This window comes from Grammomys surdaster, unplaced genomic scaffold, assembly GCF_004785775.1.
Source record: "Grammomys surdaster isolate TR1022 unplaced genomic scaffold, NIH_TR_1.0 330, whole genome shotgun sequence".
NCBI classification, from domain to species: domain Eukaryota; kingdom Metazoa; phylum Chordata; class Mammalia; order Rodentia; family Muridae; genus Grammomys; species Grammomys surdaster.
This window is the reverse complement of record NW_021604749.1, coordinates 20,937-45,102: the sequence shown is the minus strand read 5'-3', so window position 1 is coordinate 45,102 and position 24,166 is coordinate 20,937. Positions and strand designations below refer to the sequence as shown.

At 41.8% G+C, this 24,166-nt stretch overlaps 1 protein-coding gene across 3 annotated transcripts; it reads left to right on the top strand.

Annotated features, from left to right (window-relative positions):
- The first annotated feature begins 478 nt into the window (after nucleotides 1-478).
- On the top strand, nucleotides 479-23,632 carry Ccp110 (centriolar coiled-coil protein 110). 3 transcript variants are annotated; one of them, XM_028778245.1, is made up of 16 exons: nucleotides 479-636; nucleotides 2,024-2,166; nucleotides 3,631-3,785; nucleotides 5,818-5,946; nucleotides 9,006-10,650; nucleotides 12,935-13,065; nucleotides 13,605-13,767; nucleotides 14,314-14,453; nucleotides 14,785-14,901; nucleotides 17,353-17,454; nucleotides 17,678-17,794; nucleotides 18,455-18,528; nucleotides 18,834-18,896; nucleotides 19,460-19,519; nucleotides 19,936-20,021; nucleotides 22,262-23,632. In XM_028778245.1, the coding sequence occupies exons 3-16, from the start codon at nucleotides 3,645-3,647 to the stop codon at nucleotides 22,312-22,314; spliced, it is 3,021 nt and encodes a 1,006-aa protein (XP_028634078.1). In that variant the 5' UTR covers nucleotides 479-636; nucleotides 2,024-2,166; nucleotides 3,631-3,644; the 3' UTR covers nucleotides 22,315-23,632. The 3 variants fall into 3 exon arrangements, with proteins under 3 accessions (XP_028634078.1, XP_028634079.1, XP_028634080.1); XM_028778246.1 differs by lacking the exon at nucleotides 19,936-20,021; XM_028778247.1 differs by lacking the exons at nucleotides 19,460-19,519; nucleotides 19,936-20,021.
- The last annotated feature ends 534 nt before the right edge of the window (nucleotides 23,633-24,166 follow it).

Sequence of the window (24,166 nt, the reverse complement as noted above, 5' to 3'; positions counted from 1 at the left end):
TATATTAAGGCTTTGAGTTGGCGTCTGCGACTCAGCAACATGTTTCATTTATAAAGAAAACATTGGTGAATGTTGTATATTTTCCATTGTCCAAACAAGAAGAGGCTATCTCTATACATACACACACACACACACACACACACACGCACGCACGCACACACACACACACACACACGCACACACACACAGACACATAGACAAAAATACCCGACAACTTTAAGGAACACTTGGGGCTTTGGGTCCTAAGGAGAATTTCTATGGTAATTTATAGTCAGAGCCCTTAGTTTGCAGTGAAGACTACTCTTCCCAGCGTGCATCTCGGTTGCGTAAAGAACATGTAAGCAATTGCCGATGCACCGCAATGCATTGTGGGGATTGTAGTCTATGGAAGCTCAACCGCTTCAACTGCCCGCCAAACAGCCACCGGAAGTACCGGCCCTGAGGGGTGGAGTTGAGCTGGTGGCGGCGACAGCGGTTGCCAGGATCCCGCGTTGCCGCCTGAGGGACCCGTAATATGGCGGGGAGGAGGAGGAGGAGAAGACGGAGGACCCAGATGCGCTCTGTTTGAATCGAGGTCTTTGCTTTTTGAGGAGGCTGGTCCACAGGCAGAGAAGCTGACCGGGCAGTAGGTGTCAGGTGTGTGCTAGAGGACTGGGTTCGTCTTTCTACGGGTCCAGGCTGAGCTGAGTCCCGGGGAGGCGGCATTAGTGTCCCGCGGGACGGAAGGCCGGTGTTCCGGGCCGGGCTTGACTTCCCTCGGTCACGAGCCCTTGCAGGCACCGGGAATGGGGAGGTGGGAGTTGAGGACCGGGACTTCGAGGGGATGCTTGGATGCTGGCTCCGCCCAGTGAAGCATCCTGTGCTGAAGAGTAGGCACAGAGCATGGGGCTTCTGCTTGGTGCCGGAGAAGCTTCGGCTTCTCCCTTAGTGAAGGCGATGGAGGCGTCCCCCAGGGTGTGCACTGGCCATTACTAAATACTGGTTACCACAACTAAATGCCCTAGGAGCGCTGTTTACTCCACCTTTGCCACTCTGGGGCATCGGCAGGAGGATGATGAAGCTAGTTCTCTCAAGGATCCTTGATGCTGTTAGGTGGTCCTACCCTTTGCTACTTCCTACCCTAAGAGATGGATTTGAATGAGAAAGCCTTTTCTCCTGTTTTCAAGTCTCATTTGAGTCTCAAGAAGAACCAAATATTGTCTCTTTTCTCCAAGAGTTCCCACTCAAGTGATAAAACCACCATTATATCTTCCATTTGGAAAGCAGCTCCCACTTACGGCTGCTTTCTGTTTGTCCTACATACAGTACTGGGATTGCTGACTGTGCTTCAGCTCATTGTTTTCTCATAAAACCGCTTTGAGACAGAGCCCCACTTTATAGATGGTGCGGCACAGGGGTAATATTAGCCTACCGTGAATGTACAGCTAGTATGTTCCTAAATAACATATCTTTCCTGCTTTACAGACTCTCTAGGGCGTTTATGTATTTGTGGAAACTTAGTGGTAAGCAGCCAGCTTGGAAGCTGTGTTACCTTTGCATTTCCTTTCAGTGACATTTCTGAGTACTGGTTATGAATGAGCAGATGGGAGCCATGAGGCTATAGGGTTTGCCAAGAGGCTCACTGGACAAAGGTCACTTGTAATTAGGTATAAATGGGGTAGAAAGGCATGCCTGGACCTGCTGAGGCTGGTGTGAATGTAAGTGGACCATGGACCAGTAATGCCTGGTGCTAAAGTATGGGGTGGTAGGTTTGAGGTTGGGATCACCTTGTCATCAAGACTCCCTTAAAATAAACCTTGCTTGCAAGTGGCAACTGGTATGAGAAATGTAGTGCCCTCTTGCACAATCGTAGAATCTGGACTCTCTTTAATGACTACTTTTGCAATTGAGAAGTGCCTAGTTCTCTGGGAATAGAGTTGTTCTCCAAGTCGCCATTCTCAGAATTCGCTTCATTCTGCTAGTCTTGCTTTTTATATTGCTTGGTCTACATGCCATAATTAATTTATTCAATAATTGTATTAAGTGCCTACTGTGTGCTGACACCATTCCCTATCATGGGGATTCAGTGAGCAAGACTGAGAAGGTACTTATTCTTATGGAGCTTACATTTTGGTGGAAGAAGATACACAAAGCTCAAGGAAATAAACAGGATCTTTTCAGATAGTGGTAAGTACTCCAGAAACTGGGAAACAGCAGGGTGATGTGATAGTGATTGAGGCAGGGGAATTAGGATGAGCTGATTGGAGAAGGCCTCTTTGAGGACAGGACATATAAGCTGAAACTGAAGGGTAGGAAGGTCCAGTCATGCTCCAGATCATCTGGTGCGTTCCCTAATCTCACATGAGCACCGGTGCTTGGATGTCCAATTCATTACCATACTGTACATTACTCTGTAACTGTACCATTGCAGTGTACATATAGGGGTATATATATGCAGTATAGACGGGGTGTGCGTGGGCCACTCAAGGGAAGCAGATGACTCCCTGCAACAGTGCGACATCTCTCTATGATGCTGTTAGACGAGAAGTAGAACTAATGAAGGCAGTTGATGTCCTTATCTTTCCCAGACTTTTGAATTTCTTTCTTTCTGTGCACAAGCGCGGGCATTATATAACGTCATTTGTTCTCCTTTTATTGGTAAATACAAAGAATGTATTTTTAAAAAGTAATTTAGCAGAAATGAATTTATTGGGACTTTTCTTACTTCTTATCTACTAGAAATTTTGGTTAAGATACTGTGATGTGAGCTGTTACAGCTGTGCCAGAAAGTGTTTTGTTGCTTCTTAGTCTTGGGTTTAAAAAGTGAATGTAAGCATGCAAAATGATCTTGGCCCTCTAGAGAACCAGTTATTTTTTTGAAGTTGGATCTTATTGTGCATAAATTGAACAAATATAACCACAAAACAGAGAGAAGTTCTGTGGCTTAGAACTCTGAGTGCTTTTTCTTCATTTCTACCTGTACTGTTTTTTCTTTGACTCTTTAATTTGAATGTATATGTTGTTTAACGTAAGTCATCAGAGGCCCAGCAGGCCACCATGTTCCTTCTTATTTCATGTCTGCGAGACCCACATCATGGGCTAAATTTCCGTGTTCAGTCTTTGTTAACTAGTTACTTGCCTTAAACATAAATATTTAAAGGGTGTTATTGTATTGGGCATTCTCTTCCCACAGTTTACTGGGCCCCTAGCTTATTATAATTATGATAATGTTTCTTTTGTTTTTTCCCCCTTGCCTTACAGGAGCCAGGGTTGCACAGTGTTATGCAAAACAGGCAATCAGTAAATACCTACATGCTAAAAAGAAGGCATAGGCTGGCTAATCCTTCTGGTTACCTGGGATTTTTATAACCCCAAAGTTTTCTAGAAATTGTGAAATTGCTGGGCTGATTGTTTGAAGTTGCTTAGTGACCCTTCAGGCTTTCAACTATAAAATAAAGTTAGTTAATAAAATCCCCAGAGCCAGGAGATTTTCTGTTTTCACTTCTTAAGTCAGTTGGTGTCCATGGTATCAACATGAAGCCTTAAGGTGCACAGACAGAAATCCCAGGAAACATTTAAATACTCCAGTACTCTTGGGTAATAAATCGCGTTTTGTCAGCACACTACTAAGAGCAGTTTTCTTTCTCCTAGTGTGCTGTGGGAAGATGGAGGAGTATGAGGAGTTCTGCGAGAAAGCACTTGCCCGAGCTCAGGAAGCATCACTGTCCACAGACAGCTTCCTGCCCGCTCAGGCAGAAAGTGTCTCACTCATCCGTTTCCATGGGGTGGCTGTACTTTCTCCACTGGTAAACTCAGTAATTATTTATGAACTATTTCTTCCATTCTTAAGCATGCGTACACATGAGTGTGGGTGCTGGAGGAGGCCAGAGGGCGTTTCAGACCCCCTGGAACTGGAGTGACAAACCACAGATGAGCTTTGAACTAAGCTGCGGTCCTCTGGAGAGCACTATGCTCTAAACCAGAGTCACCGCTCCAGCTCCCTTATTTGTTTTAAAATAACCTTTAAAATCTAGTGGACACTAACGCAGCTCACTGACACTCTGAACACTAACGCAGCTCACAGAAACTCTGAACACTAACGCAGCTCACAGAAACTCTGAACACTAACGCAGCTCACTGACACTCACATGGGAGGTTTATAGCCAGGTGAGGAGATGCCTAAATGTTTTCATAATCACAGGAATACATTAGAAACAAATTCGCATTATTCTTGCCTACTAGATTTGCAACGATCTCATAGGACTTTGTGTTTTTATGTTGTGAGGGAAATGAATGTTTAATGCACTTTTATCAAGAAGGTTGATTTATTTTTTGGGAAGCAGTTTGGTAGTGTTCATCAAAATTTAAGTGTTTGTAACTTTTTTTTTTTTTTTTTCGGGACAGAATTTCTTTGTGTAGCCCTGGCTGTCCTGGAACTCACTCTGTAGACCAGGTTGGCCTTGAACTCAGAAATCCGCCTGCCTCTGCTTCCCAAGTGCTGGGATTAAAGGCGTGCGCCACCGCTGCCCAGCTGGTGTTTGTAACTCTTGACTCAGCAATTCTATTCAGGAAGAATATCTTACAGATGTGTTCAAATAAATATATACAAGTTATAACAACATCATTTAAAATAGTAAAAGATTGCTGGGTGTGGTGGCACGTGCCTTTAATTTCAGCACTTGGGAGGCAGGGCTCTGAGTTTGCGGCTAGGCTGATTTACAAAGTGAGTTCCAGGACAGCCAAAACTGTTACACAGAGAAACCCTGTCTCTAAAACAAAAAAGAAAATAAAATGGCAAAAGATCAATTACCAACCCAAATGTCCATTAATAACGGATTTTAACCATGTCCACTGTATAAATTTCATGCATCCTCTAAAGAGAATAAAGTAGATGTACAAGTACAAGCGTAGAAGGCTGTCCTGCATGCCTCACACAGCGAGCTTGCACAGGCAGCTGGGAGAGCAGAACCTTGGCCTGGGTTTAAATAAGTTTGCCATTCTCCTGCTGGGCAGAACCTGTGGTCCGATCCATTAACTGTTGAAATGGGACTTACAACAATGAGTGCCGATAACGCTCATAATGCCTTTTGGGAATTAAATGGATACATGTAAAATGTTCAGGCTTGTCCCCGGATCATAGGTGACACTCAGTACACGCAAATGTTAACCATTTGGAGTTTTTAAAAAGAATGATGTGTTCTTTCTCTGGCAAGGGGTAAGGGAATAGAGGATAGTAGAGAAGGTATATTTATCATCATAGTCAACTTAATGTCATTTTTAAATATGACCATATTTTAAATCAGAAAGTTAAGGAACTCTTAAATTTATTTTTGTTGTATAAGCATTAAAAGAGCCTCGCTTTCTGCCAGCATGTTGTAATGAATGTTGTAGCACGGTGGTTGGAAGGTAACACAGAGGCCACCCATACCCTACCACTCAGTTCACTCTAGGGTGACATCTTTGGACACATCCTAAAGGACGTAGAGAAGTGACGTGTAGTGATGAGGGTAGAAGCTGAAGACTCGAGGTGAGACTCATGTCAACAGCTGTCAGGTAAAAGCTCCAGCAGCTGCTCCCAGGGTCATTTTGTCTGCCATTTAGTGTTTGAGAATCGAGCAAGGTACTTTTCCTTTGACATTGACTCAGCTGGCACATTCACAGTGACATGCAGAGGTCTTGGAGTCTTAATACATAGGTTACTCTTGCGTGACACTCACATGAAGTCCTCCAACCCCAGACACTGCTCAGATGCTTCATACAGGGTTTCAGTTGTTCTGATTCAAAACTGGCCAATTTCATTCTTTTACCATTGAATTGCATGTTTATTATGTCTTGCAGCTTACCATTGAGAAGAGAAAGAAAATTCAACAGGAAAAGCAGAAAGCACTTGATGTGCAAACAAGAAAGCAGGCCAATAGGAAGAAAGCCTTACTGACTCGTGTCCAGGAGATACTTGAAAATGTTCAGGTGTGTCATCAAACTAAACTCTCCTAGATTGAAATGAAGACATCAGAAGTAAACACTGATAACAGCTTTGCAGAAAAGCTGACTAAGTATGCCTTATTGTTATGATGTGTTGGAGTGTAATTTGTTGGAGAGAATCCATTTGTTTGTTAGTACTGCCCAGTACTTGAATCAGAGAGGGTCCTTAGACAGTAGCACTATACACTGGATATAATTGCTTATTGTCTGTCTTGTGATTACAACTGAATTCTCAGTGTCAGAGATGATAGAATTGTCCATTGTAGTTTAGCCCCTGAACTAATCAGACTCAGTGAGTCTCACCTCGAGTCTTCAGTTTCTACCCTCGTCACTACCCGTCACTTCTCTAGTCCTTTAGGATGTGTCCAAAGATGTCACCTTTGAGTGACCTGAGTAGTGGGGTGTGGGTGGCCTCTGTGTTACCTTCGTTTTATTCTCTGCTAAAGTAATAACTGTCTTCACATGTGTTTGTGTGTATATATATACATATATATATGTATATATGTGTGTGTATGTACGTGTGTGTGTGTGTGTATGTGTGTGTGTGTACATGAATGAAAATTTTGTATTTAGATATGGAAAAATGTCATTTAGATTAAACAAATAGGCCTGCCTACATGAAATCATTTAAACAACAATATCTATACCTTTTGTAATTATTTTTATTTAATTCAGATTTGTATAAACAGTTTGTTTATGGTTTGTGTCATTTCATACTAAGAAGAAATACCAGTGATTTAAGTGGGAAAAGTAATTTCTGCCATGCATAACACTTTTGTTTTTTTTGTAATTTGGGGGTTTGTAGTTTGCCTGTGTGACTCCTGCTGGATGGCCATGGGTAGTGAGCCTTACTTAGGGTATTTGTACTAACTGCTGCCTTCATTTACCTGTGGGGTCATATGTGGGTAGTAGACTTTAATTTACAGATTTTAACTACTGTCTATATTGGTTAGTGTACTGTAGTTTATTGACTTACTGGTTACTACAACAGAAATGGCAGTGTTCTGGATCTAGTCCATGGAGAGGATCAAATTGCTATTAGCAGAATCTACTAATGAAATTACTTGTGAGTCCCAGAACTTTGTGTTTAGAAAAGCATACATAATGCCAGCTATAAGGAATTCCTTATATAGACAGGGGTTTCATTAACTACAGATATTTGGAGGGTCCTTTTCTTCTATGAAACCTATGATTCAGTTATAGATTTAAGTTTTTAACTTTAGTTTGTCTAACTTAAGGCATATTTTACTGGTATACTAAAAACATAGCTGTTGAGTATTAAAGATGTGTACTATGCAGGATTCTATAGCAGAATAATCTATGTAGCTTAAGCCTGGGGGCATGTCCATGGACCCCAGGAATATGCACTTCTTTTGGTTTATTTTCATCTGGAGGTTGTCACCAAGTACACTTGTATTGTTTATTGCACAGTACTTGGAGACCATTATGTGTCTTGGGACTTATAAGGTGAAACTCAAGTGCCATATAGTCTAGCAAAACAAAACAAAACAAAACAAAACCCTATAAAAACAACTCCTCCAGATTTTTAGTGTTCAGGATGTAATGAGCTCTCTTTTCCTTCTTGGTCTCTGAGGTACACAGTTATTCTCATCTTACTGTGTCAGCTGCTGACCTACTTGTCTGAAAACATACAGCGTGCTGTCTTCACTGACTGTCACTGATCCAATTAAACTTGGCTTTGTAAGCTGAGTTCTAAGTTGAAAGTTTCTAATTTTTAGTAACATAAACTACATGGATGAGCTAATATTTACTCCAGAAATGCCCCATCTTATGGAGAGGGTTGTTTTTAAGTCAACACATTTTTTTTTCCATTTTTTATACAGAGCGTTCACAGAGAGAAAGATCCTCTGTAAAGTAAAGACAGGGTGGTTGTCTCAGGGAGCCAAAGCTCCTCAAAGATTTTTTCTTTTATGAGTCAGGATCTTACTAGGGTAAGACTTGGGTAGCCTTGACTGCCCTTGAATTTATAGAATTCTGCTTGCTGCCTCTGCCTCATGAGTTCTGGAATTAAAGATGTATCTACTACACCCAGCTAAAACTTGAAAAAAAGTCTTATTTTTATATTTTGCTTGTATGTATGTCTGTGCATCATGTGTGTGTCTGGTGCCTGTGCAGGCCAGAAGAGAGCATTAGGTCTCCTAGAACTGAAGTTACAAGTCGTGAGCTGGAAGAACACAACTTGGTGCCTCTACAAGAGCAGCAAGCATCTTAACTGACGAGCTGTCTCACTAGCCCCTCACAGGGAGTTTTCAGGAGATTCTTGAAGAAGCACATAGGAGGCAGGAGTCTTACTGATGTCTTAAACAGGTTGTCTTTGTTTTCTAAGTAACTGTGTAAAACATTTGCTTACTTGGTATTTATTGAACATGTCATTATTGTTGAGTGATGACTTGTCTTAAGAATAGATGCTGGTAGTAAGAGCATATAGCCAGAAGGAAGTTAAAAACATTGCTTTTATCCCAGGATTAAACTGAACATGGATAAATTGTGTATATGTGTGTGCATTCATATTCAGAATAGATAGTTTTCTTTTCTCTTTGAATAAACAGGCTAGGATAGCCCATACATTTCTTCTGTGATGGTTTGATCTCCATACAGTTAAGGATATAGAAATTGATCTTTGAGTGTATTTTGTTTGTCTTTTGTCTTTTTGAGATGTAGTTTCAATCTGTAGTCCAGGCTGGTCTTGAACTTAAAGCAATCCTGTTTGAGTCTGCTAAGGGCTCAGGTAACAGGCATGAAAGATCCTTTGTGTTCTCAAATGTCAGAACTCTAAAACTCCCCTTTCTACTTTATTTTAGAAAATAGTTAAATCAAAGGCTTTATTGAGGTGGGGTACACTTTTAATCTCAGTGCTTGGGAGCTAGAGGCAGGAGGGTCTCTTGAGTTCAAGGGTAATCTGGTTTTCATAGAGAGCCTGTCTTAAAAACAAAACAAACAGCAGCAACAAAACCCCAAGGGCTTTGTTTGTTTGTTTGTTTTTTATAATGAAGAGATACTAATATTTAAATGTCCCTTTTCAGGTTAGAAAAGCACCAAATGCCAGTGATTTTGATCAGTGGGCAACAGAAACCATTTACTCTAGTCCAGAAGTCACAGACTTGAATGTTCCTGTTACAGTTCCAAACAGCTTACCTAGCCCCACTGAACACCGTACTTCAGTAAAGCTTGAAAAGATAACTGGACTTTTGCCTGTGAATAATGAGGACCAACTAAACCCTAGTAGGATGGGGCTGCCTAGCGACTCAGAGGTGTCTGGTTCTCTGAAGCAGTGTGAGAGTCCAGAAAGCAGGCAGGCAGAAAATGGAGCTGCTCCAACACTCTCTTCAGCAAGCTTGCAGGAGACTGTCATTTCTGATGGTCCCCTCTTAGTAAAGAAAGAACAGGACCCATCATGTTTGGCTGAAGTCACTCCAGATCCCTACATAATGAGTCTTCAGAATCTAATGAAGAGGTCAAAGGAATATGTGGAAAGAGAACAATCTAGCCGGAGTCTGAGAAGTAGTCTAAAGAGAAGTGTTACTGAAAATCATTCAGACAAAGAAAATGATGCTGCTAAGGCTAGTGTAAAGGAGAAGACCCCACCCATGCCCATAGGCCGGCACTGTGGCTCTGCCATCCCTGACAAACCAAGCCTTAATAAGTCAAATGTTCTCCTCCAAGGTGCCTCTCAAGCAAGCAGCATGGGCACATCAGTTTTAGCTAGCTTTTCTAAAACAGACCTACCTGCAGGAACTGCTCCTCCCACTGTTCTAGATGCCGAGTCAGATTTTAAAGTTATTCCTACCTTTGTTACTGAAAATAAAGTTAAAAGTCTTACAGGTCCATATGCCAAATTACCTAGTCCAGAGCCAAGTATGAGTCCTAAACTGCATCGAAGGCATGCCCGGTCGTCATCAGCATGTCAGATCCTTATAAACAACCCAGTAAATGCCTGTGAGCTAAGCCCAAAGGGAAAAGAAGAGGCAGTGGGGAGAATCACTTCATCTGCTGCTGAAACAACAAATGAATCTGGAGTTGTGCCAAAGTCACCAACTGATTTGACAGGGGTTTGTTCAAGCAAGGTTTCTGCTACCAAAATCACGTCTGATACCACCAGAGAGATGGTCGTGGGTAAGCCAAGTCAGGTGCATCAGGCTTTAGGAAATCAATTAGGCAATAATGTCACTGTTGAGCAGTTTGCTGTGGAAGGTCCCTTCATACCTGATGACAGAGGAGTCCAGAAAGTGGACAGTACTTGTATGGCTGTGCCCAAGTTGCATGAACTGCAACCCATCAGTCAGTGTGTGTCAAGTCAAACCTTGGAAGATGAATGTGGACTCAAGTCAGCCAGTATGTTAGGAAAAAACTCCTGCAATTTACAAATGGAACTGAATAAATCTTACGATGTGAAACACCCGTCTCCCTTACTTATACAAACCCAGAGTTCCAGCCAGCAGATGGATACACCGCCAGTGCCCCGTGGAAATGAACAGTTTGTAGATAACAGTTTTGAAAAAGTTAAGCGGAGACTTGATTTAGATGTTGATAGTTTACAAAAAGAAAATTGTCCTTATATTATAACAGCTGGCGTAGCTGAGCAGGAGAGGGAACGTCTGCCAGAGAGAAGATACCCTAAGGGATCTGTCTACATTAACAAGAATAAGATGCTAGAAACTAGCCTCAAAGGTAAGAAAACAGACGCGATAGTGAAATAAATTGTCCTCTGTGTGTAAGAGCACTTAATTTTACTGATCGTACTAGAAACATAGCACATGCTTACTGCCCTTTGTTAAGGTTTTTGTTTTGTTTTTTTGAGACAGAGTTTCTCTGTGTAGCCTTGGCTCTTCTGGAACTCACTCTGTAGAGCAGGCTGCCCTTGAAGTCACAGAGATCCACCTGCCTCTTGATCCCTAATGCTGGGATTAAGAGTGTACATTACCATACCACTGCCCGACCTGTTAGGATTTCTTTTTTTCTTCAAAGATTTATTTATTTTATATATGTGAGTACATTGTTGCTGTCTTCAGACACACCAGAAGAGGGCATTGGATCCCATTATAGATGGTTGTGACTCACCATGTGGTTGCTGGGAATTGAACTCAGGACCTCTGGAAGGGTAGTCAGTGCTCTAAACTGCTGAGCCATCTCTCCAGCCCTGTTAGAATTTCTTAAATCCAGTGATAAGCCTTTCATAGGCCACTCTGTAGAAAATAGTACTGATTTCACAGAGGCTTCTCACATGAGACATAATTTTAATCTAGTGTGTTACTGAAGTCTTCTCTGGACCGTGGTTTCTACTGTTTCTGCCACTCTGCTCTGATCTGTGGGCACCTTTTCATGTACTTGCCCCTTTGGTACAGCTTTACCATCAGGTCCATGAGAGTGCCATAAATGAGGCTTTGGTGGTGACTGGAATAGCTTCTTTTTTTTTTTTTTCAAAGATTTATTTATTTATTATATATGAATATACTGTAGCTGTTTTCAGACACACCAGAAGAGGGCATCAGATCTCATTACAGATGGTTGTGAGCCACCATGTGGTTGCTGGGATTTGAACTCAGGACCTCTGGAAGTGCAGTCAGTGCTCTTAACCACTGAGCCATCTCTCCAGCCCCCAAATGTGTAGCCCAGGCTGGCCTCGAACTCGTGATCCTCCTGCCTCTGCCTCCTTCAGCAAATCCTACCGGTGTGCGCCACCACTACCGGCTGGAATAGCTTCTTATTGATGAACTTGGCTTCATGCTTCCGTGGCATCCAGTCTTATGCCATCTTGCTACTACATGTCTGTCTCTTGTTGCTTTGTTGTTGTGGTTTGTAATTATGTGGAAGACATAAATTGAGTAAATTAAGCTCTTCTATTTAGGACAAAATAAGTTTAGGACAGAATACTTAAAACCACCTTTATCAACAAACGAACAAACAAACAGCTGGGCAGTGGTAGAGCACGATTTTAATCTTAGCATTGGGAGGCAGAGACAGGTGGATCTCCAAGTTTAAAGTTAGCTTGGTCTACAGAGCAAGTTCCAGAACAGCCAGGGCTATGGGGAGATACCCTATTTCAAAATGAACAAGCAAACAAGCAAGCAAGCAAATAAACAAAAATCATCTTTATAAGAACCTTAATAAAAAAACCACTCTGTAGGTGGGTGAGGTGACACAGTCGTTTAATCCCAGCACTTGGGAGGCAGAGGTAGGTGGGGCTCTAAATTTGAAACCAGCCTGGCCTACTTAGCTTGCTAAGGCTATATAGTGAGACCCTGTTTCCAAAACAATAAAAATATGCTCATTCCCCTTACCCCCCAATATACACATTAAAAAACAAAACAAACAAAAAACCAGTTGGTACCTGGGATCCCCTTGCATCCTCCAAGTCGAGAACCGTGTGTGGATGAAGGCTCTCTCAGTGAATGTCAATGCATAGGACCCCACTGGCCAAGCCAGGTGGTAGTGTTTTAGTGAACATACCGGATGTGGCTAGTCATGCCAGTGGCTGGGTCACTGTGAGAATAAGTAAGGAGGTGGTAGCACAGTGTGGCTGCAGCTGCCCACAGCTGCCCATGGCCCCAGTGCCTCTGCACTTAGAGAGTTCTTTGGTAGTCAAATGGACTCTTACTCAGTGGCACTGTTGAACTGAAGGGCTGAAGTTAAAGAGTGTTCTTAACCTCTGTGCTCTCTTTAGCCCTAAGAAGCACATCTTAAAGCTAGTCAGAGTTTGGAGATGCTTGAGATGTGTAACCTTGGCTCTGTTGCATGAGTGGGAAGGCGAGGAAGTGCGATGGTGTTCTTCCTGAGCAGCATGAAAGAAGGGAGAGGCCAGTAAGAGTGGTTCACTGGGGAACTGGCTATGTCTGGCTAATGTTATGTGAGGAATACCTTCTGGTCAGAAGCATAGCTCAAGTTGATGGCAGGAAATATAACGGTTAAACTTTCAATGAGTTTTCTCAATTTAAGCCCACATGTTCCTTTTCAGAAGGCCAGGAGCTACTGAAAAGCAAGATGTTAGCTTTTGAAGAAATGCGGAAGAGACTAGAGGAACAGCACGCCCAGCAGTTATCCCTCCTCATAGCTGAGCAGGAGAGGGAACAGGAGCAGCTGCAAAAGGTGAGGCACTGAGATGGGGCGGGCTAGCCGTCAGGTTAGTCAGTGAATGATTTGGACCATATGCATATACTGACAGTTTCCCTCTGTGTATCTTATTTTGAAGTGGTCGTTGAGCTTGATGTGTAGATACTATTTTGTTGTCAGAATGTGAAGTCTAACATTTAGGTCCTCACCTAAATAAAAGCCACTGAGTAATTTGTGAAAGGGTACCTTAAATCCTTAATTCAGAATTCCTAATATTTTTAAAGGTATTTTAAAAAGAAATGCTGAATATACATTTTCAAGAACTATATCATAAAGATACTTGTTTTGTGATTATTATAGTCACATACCATTTTAAATTCAACTTAAAAATAAAAAACACTAACATTTTTAAAAGTGAAATCAGCTGAAGCAGTTGTCATAACTTTGAGGGAGGAAGACTTGAGATAAACAATAGTGCACTCTGCACTACACACACTTTCAGGCTAAGCCTACAGTGACGTTATTTCAGTCCCATTGAAGAATCTAGCATGCTGTGATACATGGTCAATTTGCAGGAAATAGAAGAGCAGGAGCAGATGCTGAAGGAGAAGGCCGTTACAATGGATGCCTCTGACTTGAGCAGTGTGCTGGAGCGAGAGTGGAAAAAAAGAAGCGATTCCGTTTTGCTAGAAACAATGCTGTCCCAAGTGGACTTGCTCCAGACTTCAAACAACTCTGGTAGACTTTTAAGAATTGTTTTCCACTTGAAAGTTATTGTGTAGTAAGCTATTTTAATCATACTTTCCTTCTGGTAATTTTATGCCCATTCTGCCTCTATTTGCCTGCTGCTTAGTAGCCATGAAGAATGACATGATATGGGATCTAAGGCCACAGAGCAGGTGTCCATGAGAGGACTCTCCATAACAAGAGCAGGCAGTTGGGCCCGGAGCCCGGCTGCTCATTCACGCAGCAGGTGACATGCTCAAGTGAGAACAGTCGGTTATCTCCCAGGTGGTTTGGAATTACCTCTAATTCCCCAGCAGCAGCAAGATCTTTTCACAGCATCAATTATCCTGAGGTTCTATTTGTCTTGAAAGGCTCCATCTGGCACAGAAGCTGAATGTCCGTGGATACTTTATGTCTGCATTTGGCTCAGTCTCTGAGATGGATGTTATTTGTCAAGTGTCACAAGTGTTTATTACAGCATTTTGCATATTCTGATTATGTGACATTCAGTATGATGCCACAGATCACTATACTAGTCCGTACTGTGTGTTTCTCTAGGCTTCATAAATTCTGCCCTACAATATAGCTTTGGCTCTGCAAGTGAAGCACCGTTCTACCTCTGGGGATCACTGACCAGTGGCGTGACCAAACTCTCAGTAACAAGGCCTTTTGGACGGGCCCAAGCTAAATGGTCTCAGGTGGGGAACCTAGATCTATGTCTGTCAGGTTTTTTACATGTTTATTTATTGGGGTGGGGACTTAAATGTCACAGTATGACATAGAGGGTAGCTTGTGGGAGTGGTTCTCTCTGTCCACCATGTGGGTCCTACCTACCGAGCATCTCATCAGACCAGTTTTAAAGAGCTATGTTTTAGGTTGCATACTGAACGTGAGCTTATTATTTTTGGTACAGATGAAACTCCAGGAGCAAAAGTCCGGGAAGGAGTGTTAGCTGGTGACGATAGGTTAAGAGTCATACTTAGATATGCTGCTAGGATTCTTACAGCATTGTTTCTAATTTCTTTCTAGGTTTTTAGTCCAGAGATACAAGCAAAATTTAATAAAATAACTGCCGTGGCAAAAGGGTTTCTTACTCGTAAACTTATGCAAACGGATAAACTGAAGCAACTTCGACAGACTGTAAAAGTAAGGTTACTGAAATTCCTTATTTTTCACTTCATTTCAGTCTTTTGACAGCTGAGCTCAGAACTCAGATCAAATTTTTTTAGTTATTGTAGTCTAGTTGATTTTGTAAGTCTGATTACTTAGATTTTTTTTCCAGTTTATTGCCCCTCTCCAATATAATTGTGTGTGGAATATTCATTTCAGGCATGACATGGCTGCTGTACATTTATTTGTTTGTTTGGGCGTGCGTGTATGCGTGCATGCATGTGTGTGTGTGTTACACAGGTAAACATGGGGTGTCCTGATCATTACTCTACCTTATTACCTTAAGACAGAGTCTCTCACTGAGCATGCAGCTGACCTGGCAGTCAGCAAGTCAAGATAGTCTCCTGAGCCTGTCTGCCCTGGAGTTACAGGCTACATGATCACACCTAGCCTTTTACATGTGTGTTTCAACTTTGAACTCATGGTCATCTCTGTACACAGAGCGTTCTCACTTCCTGAGCCATCTACCCAGGCCTGGTGCACTCTTGAACTTGCAGTTGTGATTATTTGCTTAAAATGTGCTTAAGGTTAGGTCCACGAACACCCTGTCATGAAGACGGATGGCTGGTAGGCCCTGCCTCTCCCTGCCAATGTCTACAGTTAATGGTTGGCAGGAGAGGGGAGGGAACTGAGAGGGTCACAAGGGTGTGAGTATAATCAAAATATATAAGTAATATATTCAAGATGCCTCAGTAAGCAAAGGCGTCTGCCACCAAGACTGACAGCCTGAGTTCAATCCATAGCATCCCAGTGGAAAAAGAGTTGGTTGTCCTCTAACTTCTGCACATGCACTGTGACACACCCCTGCAGGAACACACATTTTTTAAAAAATGTAATTAAAAAACAAAACAAAAACACCCAAAACAATTTTGTGTGTGTGTGTGTGTGTGTGTGTGTGTGTGTGTGTGTTTTGAGACGGCTTCTCTGTGGAGCTCTGGCTGTCCTGGAATTTATTTTGCCTCCCAAGTGACCCCTCGTTTCTTTTTTAATGAATGAAGCAGGAGAGACGGTTCATCAGTTAAAAGCATTTGCCTGTTTTTCCAGAGGACGGGTTCAGCTCAGCATCCACATGGTGGTTAATAACTCCTTGTTCCAGGGGTTCTGACACTCTTCTGGGCATCCTGGGCACTGCACACATGTGATGCACTTGCAGACAAAACACTCAGGCATATAAAATAAATCTTTTATAAAGATTTTTTTTAAGGTTTATTTTTATTTTATGTATGTGAATACACTGTAGCTGTCTTCAGACACACCATAAGAGAGCATCAGATCTCATTACGGATGGTTGTGAGCCACCATGTGGTTGCTGGGAATTGAACTCAGGACCTCTGGAAGAGCAGTCAGTGCTCTTAACTGCTGAGCCATCTCTCCAGCCCAAAAATAAATCTTTTTTGAAAAAACAAAACCAAGAGCATCCTAACAGAAGCCCAAGGTGTGTGTGGTTAGCTAGCACAAAGGTAGAACAGTGTTTTACCATTTCAAATGCTTTGAGAACTGTCTCCCAGTTCTACTTGTTCTGCTACAGAAACTAGTCGGAGAAGTGGGAAATGAAAGCTTCCACCCCAAGAGGCTGCAGCCAGCAGGCTATACCCAGACCAGGTACAAAAAATTAGCCAGAGGCAGGGCATGTGACTACCATCTGCCAAAAGGCTCATGGAGATGCCTGAGTTAATTAATTTGGGCCCTGGTTGAATAGACTTGTGTCTCGTCCCTGTGAGGAATAATAGAGGCAGGGATTCCCCTGAGGTCTTGGGTCTTTCAGGGCCAAGGGTATCCTGGAGCCCTTGGCAGACATTTCTTAGCTCTTCCCTGTCTCTGCCCATCCCTCCATGTCTATGCTCCTATGCAGTTCACCACACAGCCTCTGGCTCACAGATTCCCTCTCCTGGTATGTCTGAAGAGAGTGACAGTATACTCAAATATATTAAATAAATAAATCTTTTTTAAAAAGAAAGAAAATGACTTTCTTTTTTAAAACGAAAGAAATGACTTAATCACTCAGTTTTGTGGCTTTCCCTCTTGGAGAGGATACAGAAGCTTCCCTGAATAGCTTCAATGTTTGCGGTCCCTCTGCGATTCTGGGCAGGAGGAGGCAGGGAAACATGGTGAGGGGGCCTACAGCAGTGTGATATGTCATCAGTAATAGTTTTTGTGTTCTTAGTAGTTTGTTTGTTTGTTTGTTTGTTTGTTTGGTTGGTTTTTTGAGACAGGGTTTCTCTGTGTAGCCCTGGCTGTCCTGGAACTCACTCTGTAGACCAGGCTGGCCTTGAACTCAGAAATCCACCTGCCTCTGCCTCCCAAGTGCTGGGATTAAAGGCGTGCGCCACCACCACCTGTCCGTTCTTAGTAGTTTTTGATGGAGAAAGAATAAAAGGAAACTTATTAGAGAAAACTGAGTTTGAAAGAGTGTCTCTTTTCTTTCAGGACACCATGGAATTCATACGAAGTTTTCAGTCAGAAGCCCCTCTGAAGAGAGGTGTTGTCTCAGCCCAAGATGCTTCCCTTCAGGAACGAGTGTTAGCTCAGGTAGATGCTTCTGCTCTGAAGGGTTCCTAACTGGGGAAATTGGTCAGTTCCTAAACTGGAGGCCTAGGGTTAGAACTGTATTTCTCTCTTTGTTTAAACAGGGAAAATAGGTTTCACTTCTGTACCTTCTTATTCCAAATGAAAGTACACACAGCATACATTGTCTTACTAAATTCTAGCCTCATCTTTTGAGTGTAGACACTGATTCCTCTTTCACACCTAGTTGCGAGCTGCCCTGTATGGTATTCATGACATCTTCTTCGTAATGGATGCAGCTGAGAGAATGTCAATCCTCCATCATGACCGAGAAGCCCGCAAAGAGAAACTGCTCCGGCAAATGGTATGTGTGCCTTGCGACTTTCTGTTGGGGAGGCTTTTCTGAGCATAGGTGATGGAGGCTCCATGGCATTCCCAGAAGCTCCGAAGCTAGACTGACCCCAGGGTTCCCAGCACCACTGAGCTGTGTAGTGAGCTCCCCAGAAACTACACAGTGGCAGAATCCTATCTTGTGTTGGGATTGGATCTTAGGTCTGAAACCTTGAATATTTTGGTTCTGTTAGCTCATAGGAAACTGCCAACTGCTCCTTATTGAGTTTTCTTACAACTTTCTTACAGATTTTGTCATTTTTGAAGTCTGAAAAGTGGTTCTAAATAAATTTAGAACACTGCATATCTAGAGTGCTGGCTGGCAACCACACACAAAAGTATCAATAGTAGTAATTTTAATAGTGCTTAAAATTAGATTACTTAAAAACATTAGCTAAGTGCCTGGCTGTGGTAGCACACACCTTTAATCCCAGGAATCAGGAAGCAGAGGTAGGCAGATCTCTCTGAGCTCAAGGCCAGCCTGATTGATATAGATAACTTCAGGACAGCTAGGCCCACATAGAGAAACTCTGTCTCAAAAGGTAGGTGCTGCCACGCCCGGCTCTGGATTGTCTTATATTGTAAAACAGTGCAGTTGGTACCTGTCCCCCTGATGCTCCTTTTGTACTTGAAGGATAAGATGAAAAGTCCTCGAGTGGCGCTTTCGGTGGCAACACAGAAGTCCCTCGACAGGAAGAAGTTCATGAAGTAAGTTCTGTTTGTCACTTTATTACCAGCCAGTTAGTTTTAGTTACCAGCCTATCTGTTTATGTTCCGGTAGGTTACAGACAGTTGTGAGCTGCTGGCTACCCAATCCAGGTCCTCTGGAAGAGCAGCAGCATTCTCAGGCTCTGAGCCATCTCTAGTTCCTAAGCCTTTTTCTTGGTGCTGGTTTTCACTCTGCTCAGCACAGACCTTTAGAGGCCCTCGTGTCTCAGTGCCCTCTGTCATTTGTAAGCCTGTTCCCTCCCTTCTCAAACAAACATACTGTCCTTGTCTTTCTGTCATGCCAGAGTTGCTGAAATGGGAATGCCGAATAAGAAGTTCCTGCTTAAGCAGAGCCCTTCAGAGACAAGGTGAGAAAACCCCTTTATCCCAGTGAGACTTTGCTCTGCATCCATAAGACACAGCTGCTGAGCCGGAGGAGCTGAGGCTCAGCACTCACGTTAATGTCTGCTCCTGTTCCTGGCCACATGTGGGTCGGGTCAGAGGTTCCTGGCACTGTTTGTAGGACAGGCCATTTCTGGCAGAAATTTTAGACTACCAAGGAGTCTTCAGTACTTGTTTAAAGACCTCAGGACACCGACTTTCTGGTACATACAGTTTGTCTTTCCCTCTTGTAAGATGAGTGTTTTGTCTCATGTTTGAGAAGTTGGCATTCATAAGGCATATCAGAAAATTCTTTAAGGGGCAGGGATTGCATGTGTTGGCTATTGCTTTACTGATGAAAACCTAAGATCTGAGCCCGTGGTGAGCCAAGTGTAAGTTCCTTGCTAGTGCTTTAGTTAGTCAGCTCCTCCTTGTGATAGATAGCACAGATGGCTTCCAAACGCACCGTTGTTACCTTTCATCCATTGAGAGGAAGGAGGAAAAGTGGAATTTGTCTTTGGAATTAATTTTGCATTTAATTTGTCAACAGAGTCCTTCAGCCAAACCAAGGACAGAATGCACCTGTTCATAGGCTACTTAGTAGACAAGGGTAAGAGTGCCACACATGGGATGTGAAAGTATTCAAGCCAAGATCCGTCCAAGATCTGTCTGTGCTGTACTGTGTACGTCAGCCCTCATGCTGTGCTGCTATGTAAATCTCTTAGTTTCATCTGGTGTGGGCATGCTTTACTTCTCATTTCATACCATCATCCTCATTCTGTGTTTTAATATGAGCTTCTTCGTCAAGTAAGTTTAGCCTTACCAATGGTTCTCCAACCAGGTGTGAAGCAGGGATCTGGTCTCCTGCGGAAACACGAGCAGCTCTCCCGATGGGAGGCTGGGTGCCTGTGCGGGACTTCAGTTCTTCTCAAGCTTATGCTTTGAGTAGTTGATGCTGTGTGCTTGTTTTCTCTGAAGTGCGGACCTTCGTGCAAGTGACTGATTAACCTTTTTATATTCAATTAGAACCCCTAAGACATCAGTGAAGGGGGTTGTGCAAAGTAGACAGAAGCCTCCACAGAGCAGAGTGCCTAACAGAGCGCCTGTGTCAGGTGTGTAGCAATGAGTTCCTGGAGACCATTCACCAAGGGGTGAGCACAGTCTGCCCTGACTTAGGCAGTCTTCCTTGCCACCATAGTGTTGGCATATTCACGGATATTCCTGTTGGTGACCATTGTCTTAGTATTTTGTGGAGACCAGGAAATCCTATGAGTTAGGCTACCTGTCTTAATGACTAATCATTTTATGGGAAACTCTGTTTTTAATTTGGGAAGTTTTGTAGAATTACCCAGGCTTACTTAGGACCTTTGTATGTGAGTAGAAATGGTCATCTCATATCTCATGTGGGTCTCTTCAGCCCCGTGGCAGTGTGTCAGCGGTTCTGAGTCTGTGCATGACTGCAGGATCCACAGTGAATATGCCAGGTGTGTGGGAGGGAGGCCTACGCTTCCCTCTGTAAGAAACCTGAGCCGAATCTCCTTATACTCATCATTTGAGCATTATTCAAGGGTGAAACTGAAACCTGTTTGAAAATTCAATTTATGGTGGCAAGAAAGACAGATTCAATCTTGAGCTTAATCAAAACTCTTACCAAATGCTTTATTATTTGTTAGTGTTTTGGTTAAGACATTTTGATTATGCTCACTGGATTATGCAGCCCATTAAAAACACTTTACAAATGCTATGCTTTCAACTGCTGCTTTCCAAAACTCACAGGCAGCCATATTAATCCCCAGGCGATGGAGGAAAACTTCACTTAATTGTAGACTCCCCACTAATAAAGTATTAGGCAATGTTTGTAATGACATGAGTGAGTGATTTCCTCCAAGTTAGACAAGAAGCAGTGTTACATCAAGTGATTTTGTTACCATTCCTTTAGTCTTTTGTGTTATTACTAGTCATTCACATAGATTCTAAGAGGGAACAAGCTGTCAGGGAATGTGAGATCATTATAGACTTTGCACGAATTCTGTGCACATAGTTCGTGATGTCACATGTATCTAGGATATTTTACAAGGTTTTCTTTTGAAATCACTGAGTGAAATCACTGGAGTTGTTTGAAAGTCGGAGCCTGCTTGCTTTAAAGACTGTCAGTCAGCTTTGTAAGAACTCAGATCAGTCAGCAGCTCAGTTGTTTGTGACATGATGGGCGTGTTAGGATGTTTTCAGTTCTCTCACGTGAGTGGTACAGGCTGCAGTTACTCTTAGGTGGCTGGACAGTCATTGTGGAGTAAGTACTGTGCTGCCCAATAGCATCAGTTTGTGGCAGGGACTACTTTTCATGTTTTTTTCTCATGCATTTCATCTCCATGATTTGTCACTTGTGAGTCTATAAGCAAGGAGGCAAGTGCTCTTTCCACTGAGTAATTGACACTATGAACAGGAAATCGCCACAGTTAATAATGTGTAACAGAATTCAGTTTTATAGCTATTAAGTTTAATTGCATTGCAGCACAGTTAGTAATATAAATATAATCAATATGCATATTTTTTACCTTTCTGAACAAGCAAAATGCCTTTTTACTAATATATGAATGTATAGACAATAAAGGCACAGAACTTTCAGTTCTTTGTAAATTTTATATAGATAGAGAACTTGACATAATGACAGTTAATTGTCAGTCCATAATGTTCTTAACAGAATTACCTTACCCTAGCATACTTCTAATGTCTTGGGTTATATTTTAAGCAAATTTGAAATTATGGCTTGATTTGGTCTACATGAGTATTAAGTATTTTATTAGTAATCGGTTTATTTAAAAACCTTGTCTGTTTTTATATGAGAGAGAGGCTCACTTTATATCCCTGGTTGACTTTGAACTTAAAATCTTCTGAGACAACCTCTGCACAAATGATCAGTTACCACACCCAGTTCCAAACACTGGTTTTTGTCCTGGTCAGATAGCATTCTCGTAGGCTGACTTTTCAAGAGCCTAAGGATGCTGCACAGCAGTTACAGGATAGTTTCTACAGAGTATGTTTCAGTCTCGGAGCCTGTACTGAAGTGCTCTGTGTATGTTAGAGCGGACGTGCAGTGGGTCTGCAAACCACGGACCCAAGCAGAGCAGGAGCCAAACAGAACAGGCAGGGAGATGAGGTCAGCTGAGTTCTCAGTTTCCAGCTCCAGCTCTGGTAGCTGAGGCAGCTGATTGCTGATGCTATGAGACAGTTTATACCTCAGGATTAAGTTTAACAACATTCATTGCTTAGCCCCATGCCTAGTAACTTACTAAATTATATCACAGAACATTTCTAACCTTGAGAAGTAATAATAATTTTGCTCTGTTTTAAGGAGCATATGCAGGAAAAATCCAAAGAAGGCGGCCAAATGTTGCGACAATTTAAGAAGACAGCACTCACTGGGATGAAGCAGGGGAGCGGGGCTGCTTCCACCCACGTTCCAGTCTAATCGGGGCTGCGGACTCAGCCCTGGACTCGGGTTATGCAGGCAAGGGACAGCAAGGGCTGAACATTGGCCTGTATAATCTGGTCAGCTTGGACTTATTCCTGCCTCATTTTCCCGGTAATGTTAGTTTGGGTAAAAATGATTAGCATTTAGTAATTGCCTCATTTCTGAGCTTAGCCTATATAAACATACTGTATGTGTCCAGAGATCTACAGTCACTTTTTTTTTAAAAAAAACATAAAAAGACATTTAGTCTGAATTTTTTACAAATTATTGGAAAGATATTCCCAATTTTAAATTAGCCCTAAAACCTAAATTTCATTCATGATTGCTGAATTTGATAAACAAATTAGATACTGTTCTATTCAAAGGAAAATTATTGCAGAAATATCTGTTTTTCTAATTTTAAACACCCAGAATCCCATATTCTTTGACTTGCAGTGTAGCTACATAGGATGAAGCACTTGCCTTGCTAAATTCCAAGTAAGAAGTGACTGAGAGTCTTGGTTTTGGGTAGAAGAACACATTCCTGCATACAGCTAGTTGTTTTACAGAAGTGTTAGCTTTCATGTGTGTTACTATTAGGTGTACATAGACTAGACTATACACACTATCCTGGAAGGTGGCAAGTTTAGAGATGCTCGCACAGTTTTCATGAACACAGCACTTGGGCATGCACTGTGATGGGGCACCAGAGCGTATGTGGCTAGTTCTAGTTAGTCTATGTTGTTTGTTTCTTCAGTCTTCTTTTTCTAGCATGCTTTACATAGGAGAGAATAAAGGGCTATTTAATAAGAAATCCGTATCTCAGATAGCATAGTAATACTGTCTAGTTTAAAACCTGTAGTAAAGGTACTCAGATTTATGGCTTTCATGACTAACATTAAACGCATCAACCAACAATGTACCAAGAAAACAGGATTTTATGAAACAGGATGTCACCAAATAATTTTGAAAAGGGCTTTGTGCTTCTTATGTAACATTGGGATTGTGTATATTTGAACCTTATAACTTGAATTTTAAAGATAGTAGTATTTTGAAGATGTAGCCTATATATTCTTAATAACCTTTTTAGGAATATGGAGATAAAGATTGTTTTTCTGATTTTCTTCAATCTGAGATTTGACTTTTATACCCAGCCAGAAGTTACAAAATACCCACTCTGAGTATAAACTTGATTTCCTTTATTGAGACTTACCATTCATTGAAGAGAAAAAGAAGACAGTTGAAAAAGGTCCAGGTTAAAAAAAAAAAAAAGGTCCAGGTTACAAATTTTTTTACTCATAGGAAAGGTATACCTCAGTGTTACCTTTCAAGTATGATAAACTGCTTTATCGTTCCAGACACTCAGGACGCCAACTGTATCATTGTGGGCTCTTCAGTAAGGAAGAGGAGCTAAAAGTTTGTGTATATTAATATGAATTAGCTAAAGTGAACTATGTTTTGGAAAGTTATAACTACTTTTAGATTAAGGATGAGAAACTGGTGTGTTTTTAATTTCATGGTAAAAGTTTGTGTGTTTTACATTTGAATGTTCACAGTTTTCTCTCAGAAAAGTGCCAGACACTGTTTTGTGCTTTTGAAGAAGTTTTATTTATATATATTATTTTTTATTGTTATTTTTACTTTGACTGGAATGTCTATTAATGTGAATTGTATTTATTTTTATACTTTGATTTTCACTAGTTTTGCTTCTAGGTAAAAGGCAAAATAAACTTTTCATCCTAAAGGAAATCTTGTTGCATCTTTTTTATTTTTAGCCAAGTGAATCAGCTGAAGAACATGTGGCTA

Excerpts from the sequence above, each read along its gene's own strand:
- Ccp110 (XM_028778245.1), top strand. The coding sequence starts at position 3,645 with ATGGAGGAGTATGAGGAGTTCTGCGAGAAAGCACTTGCCCGAGCTCAG. Across the intron at positions 10,651-12,934 it reads GCTAGAAACTAGCCTCAAAG|AAGGCCAGGAGCTACTGAAA; the intron begins GTAAGAAAACAG and ends GTTCCTTTTCAG. Across the intron at positions 20,022-22,261 it reads TAACAGAGCGCCTGTGTCAG|GAGCATATGCAGGAAAAATC; the intron begins GTGTGTAGCAAT and ends CTCTGTTTTAAG.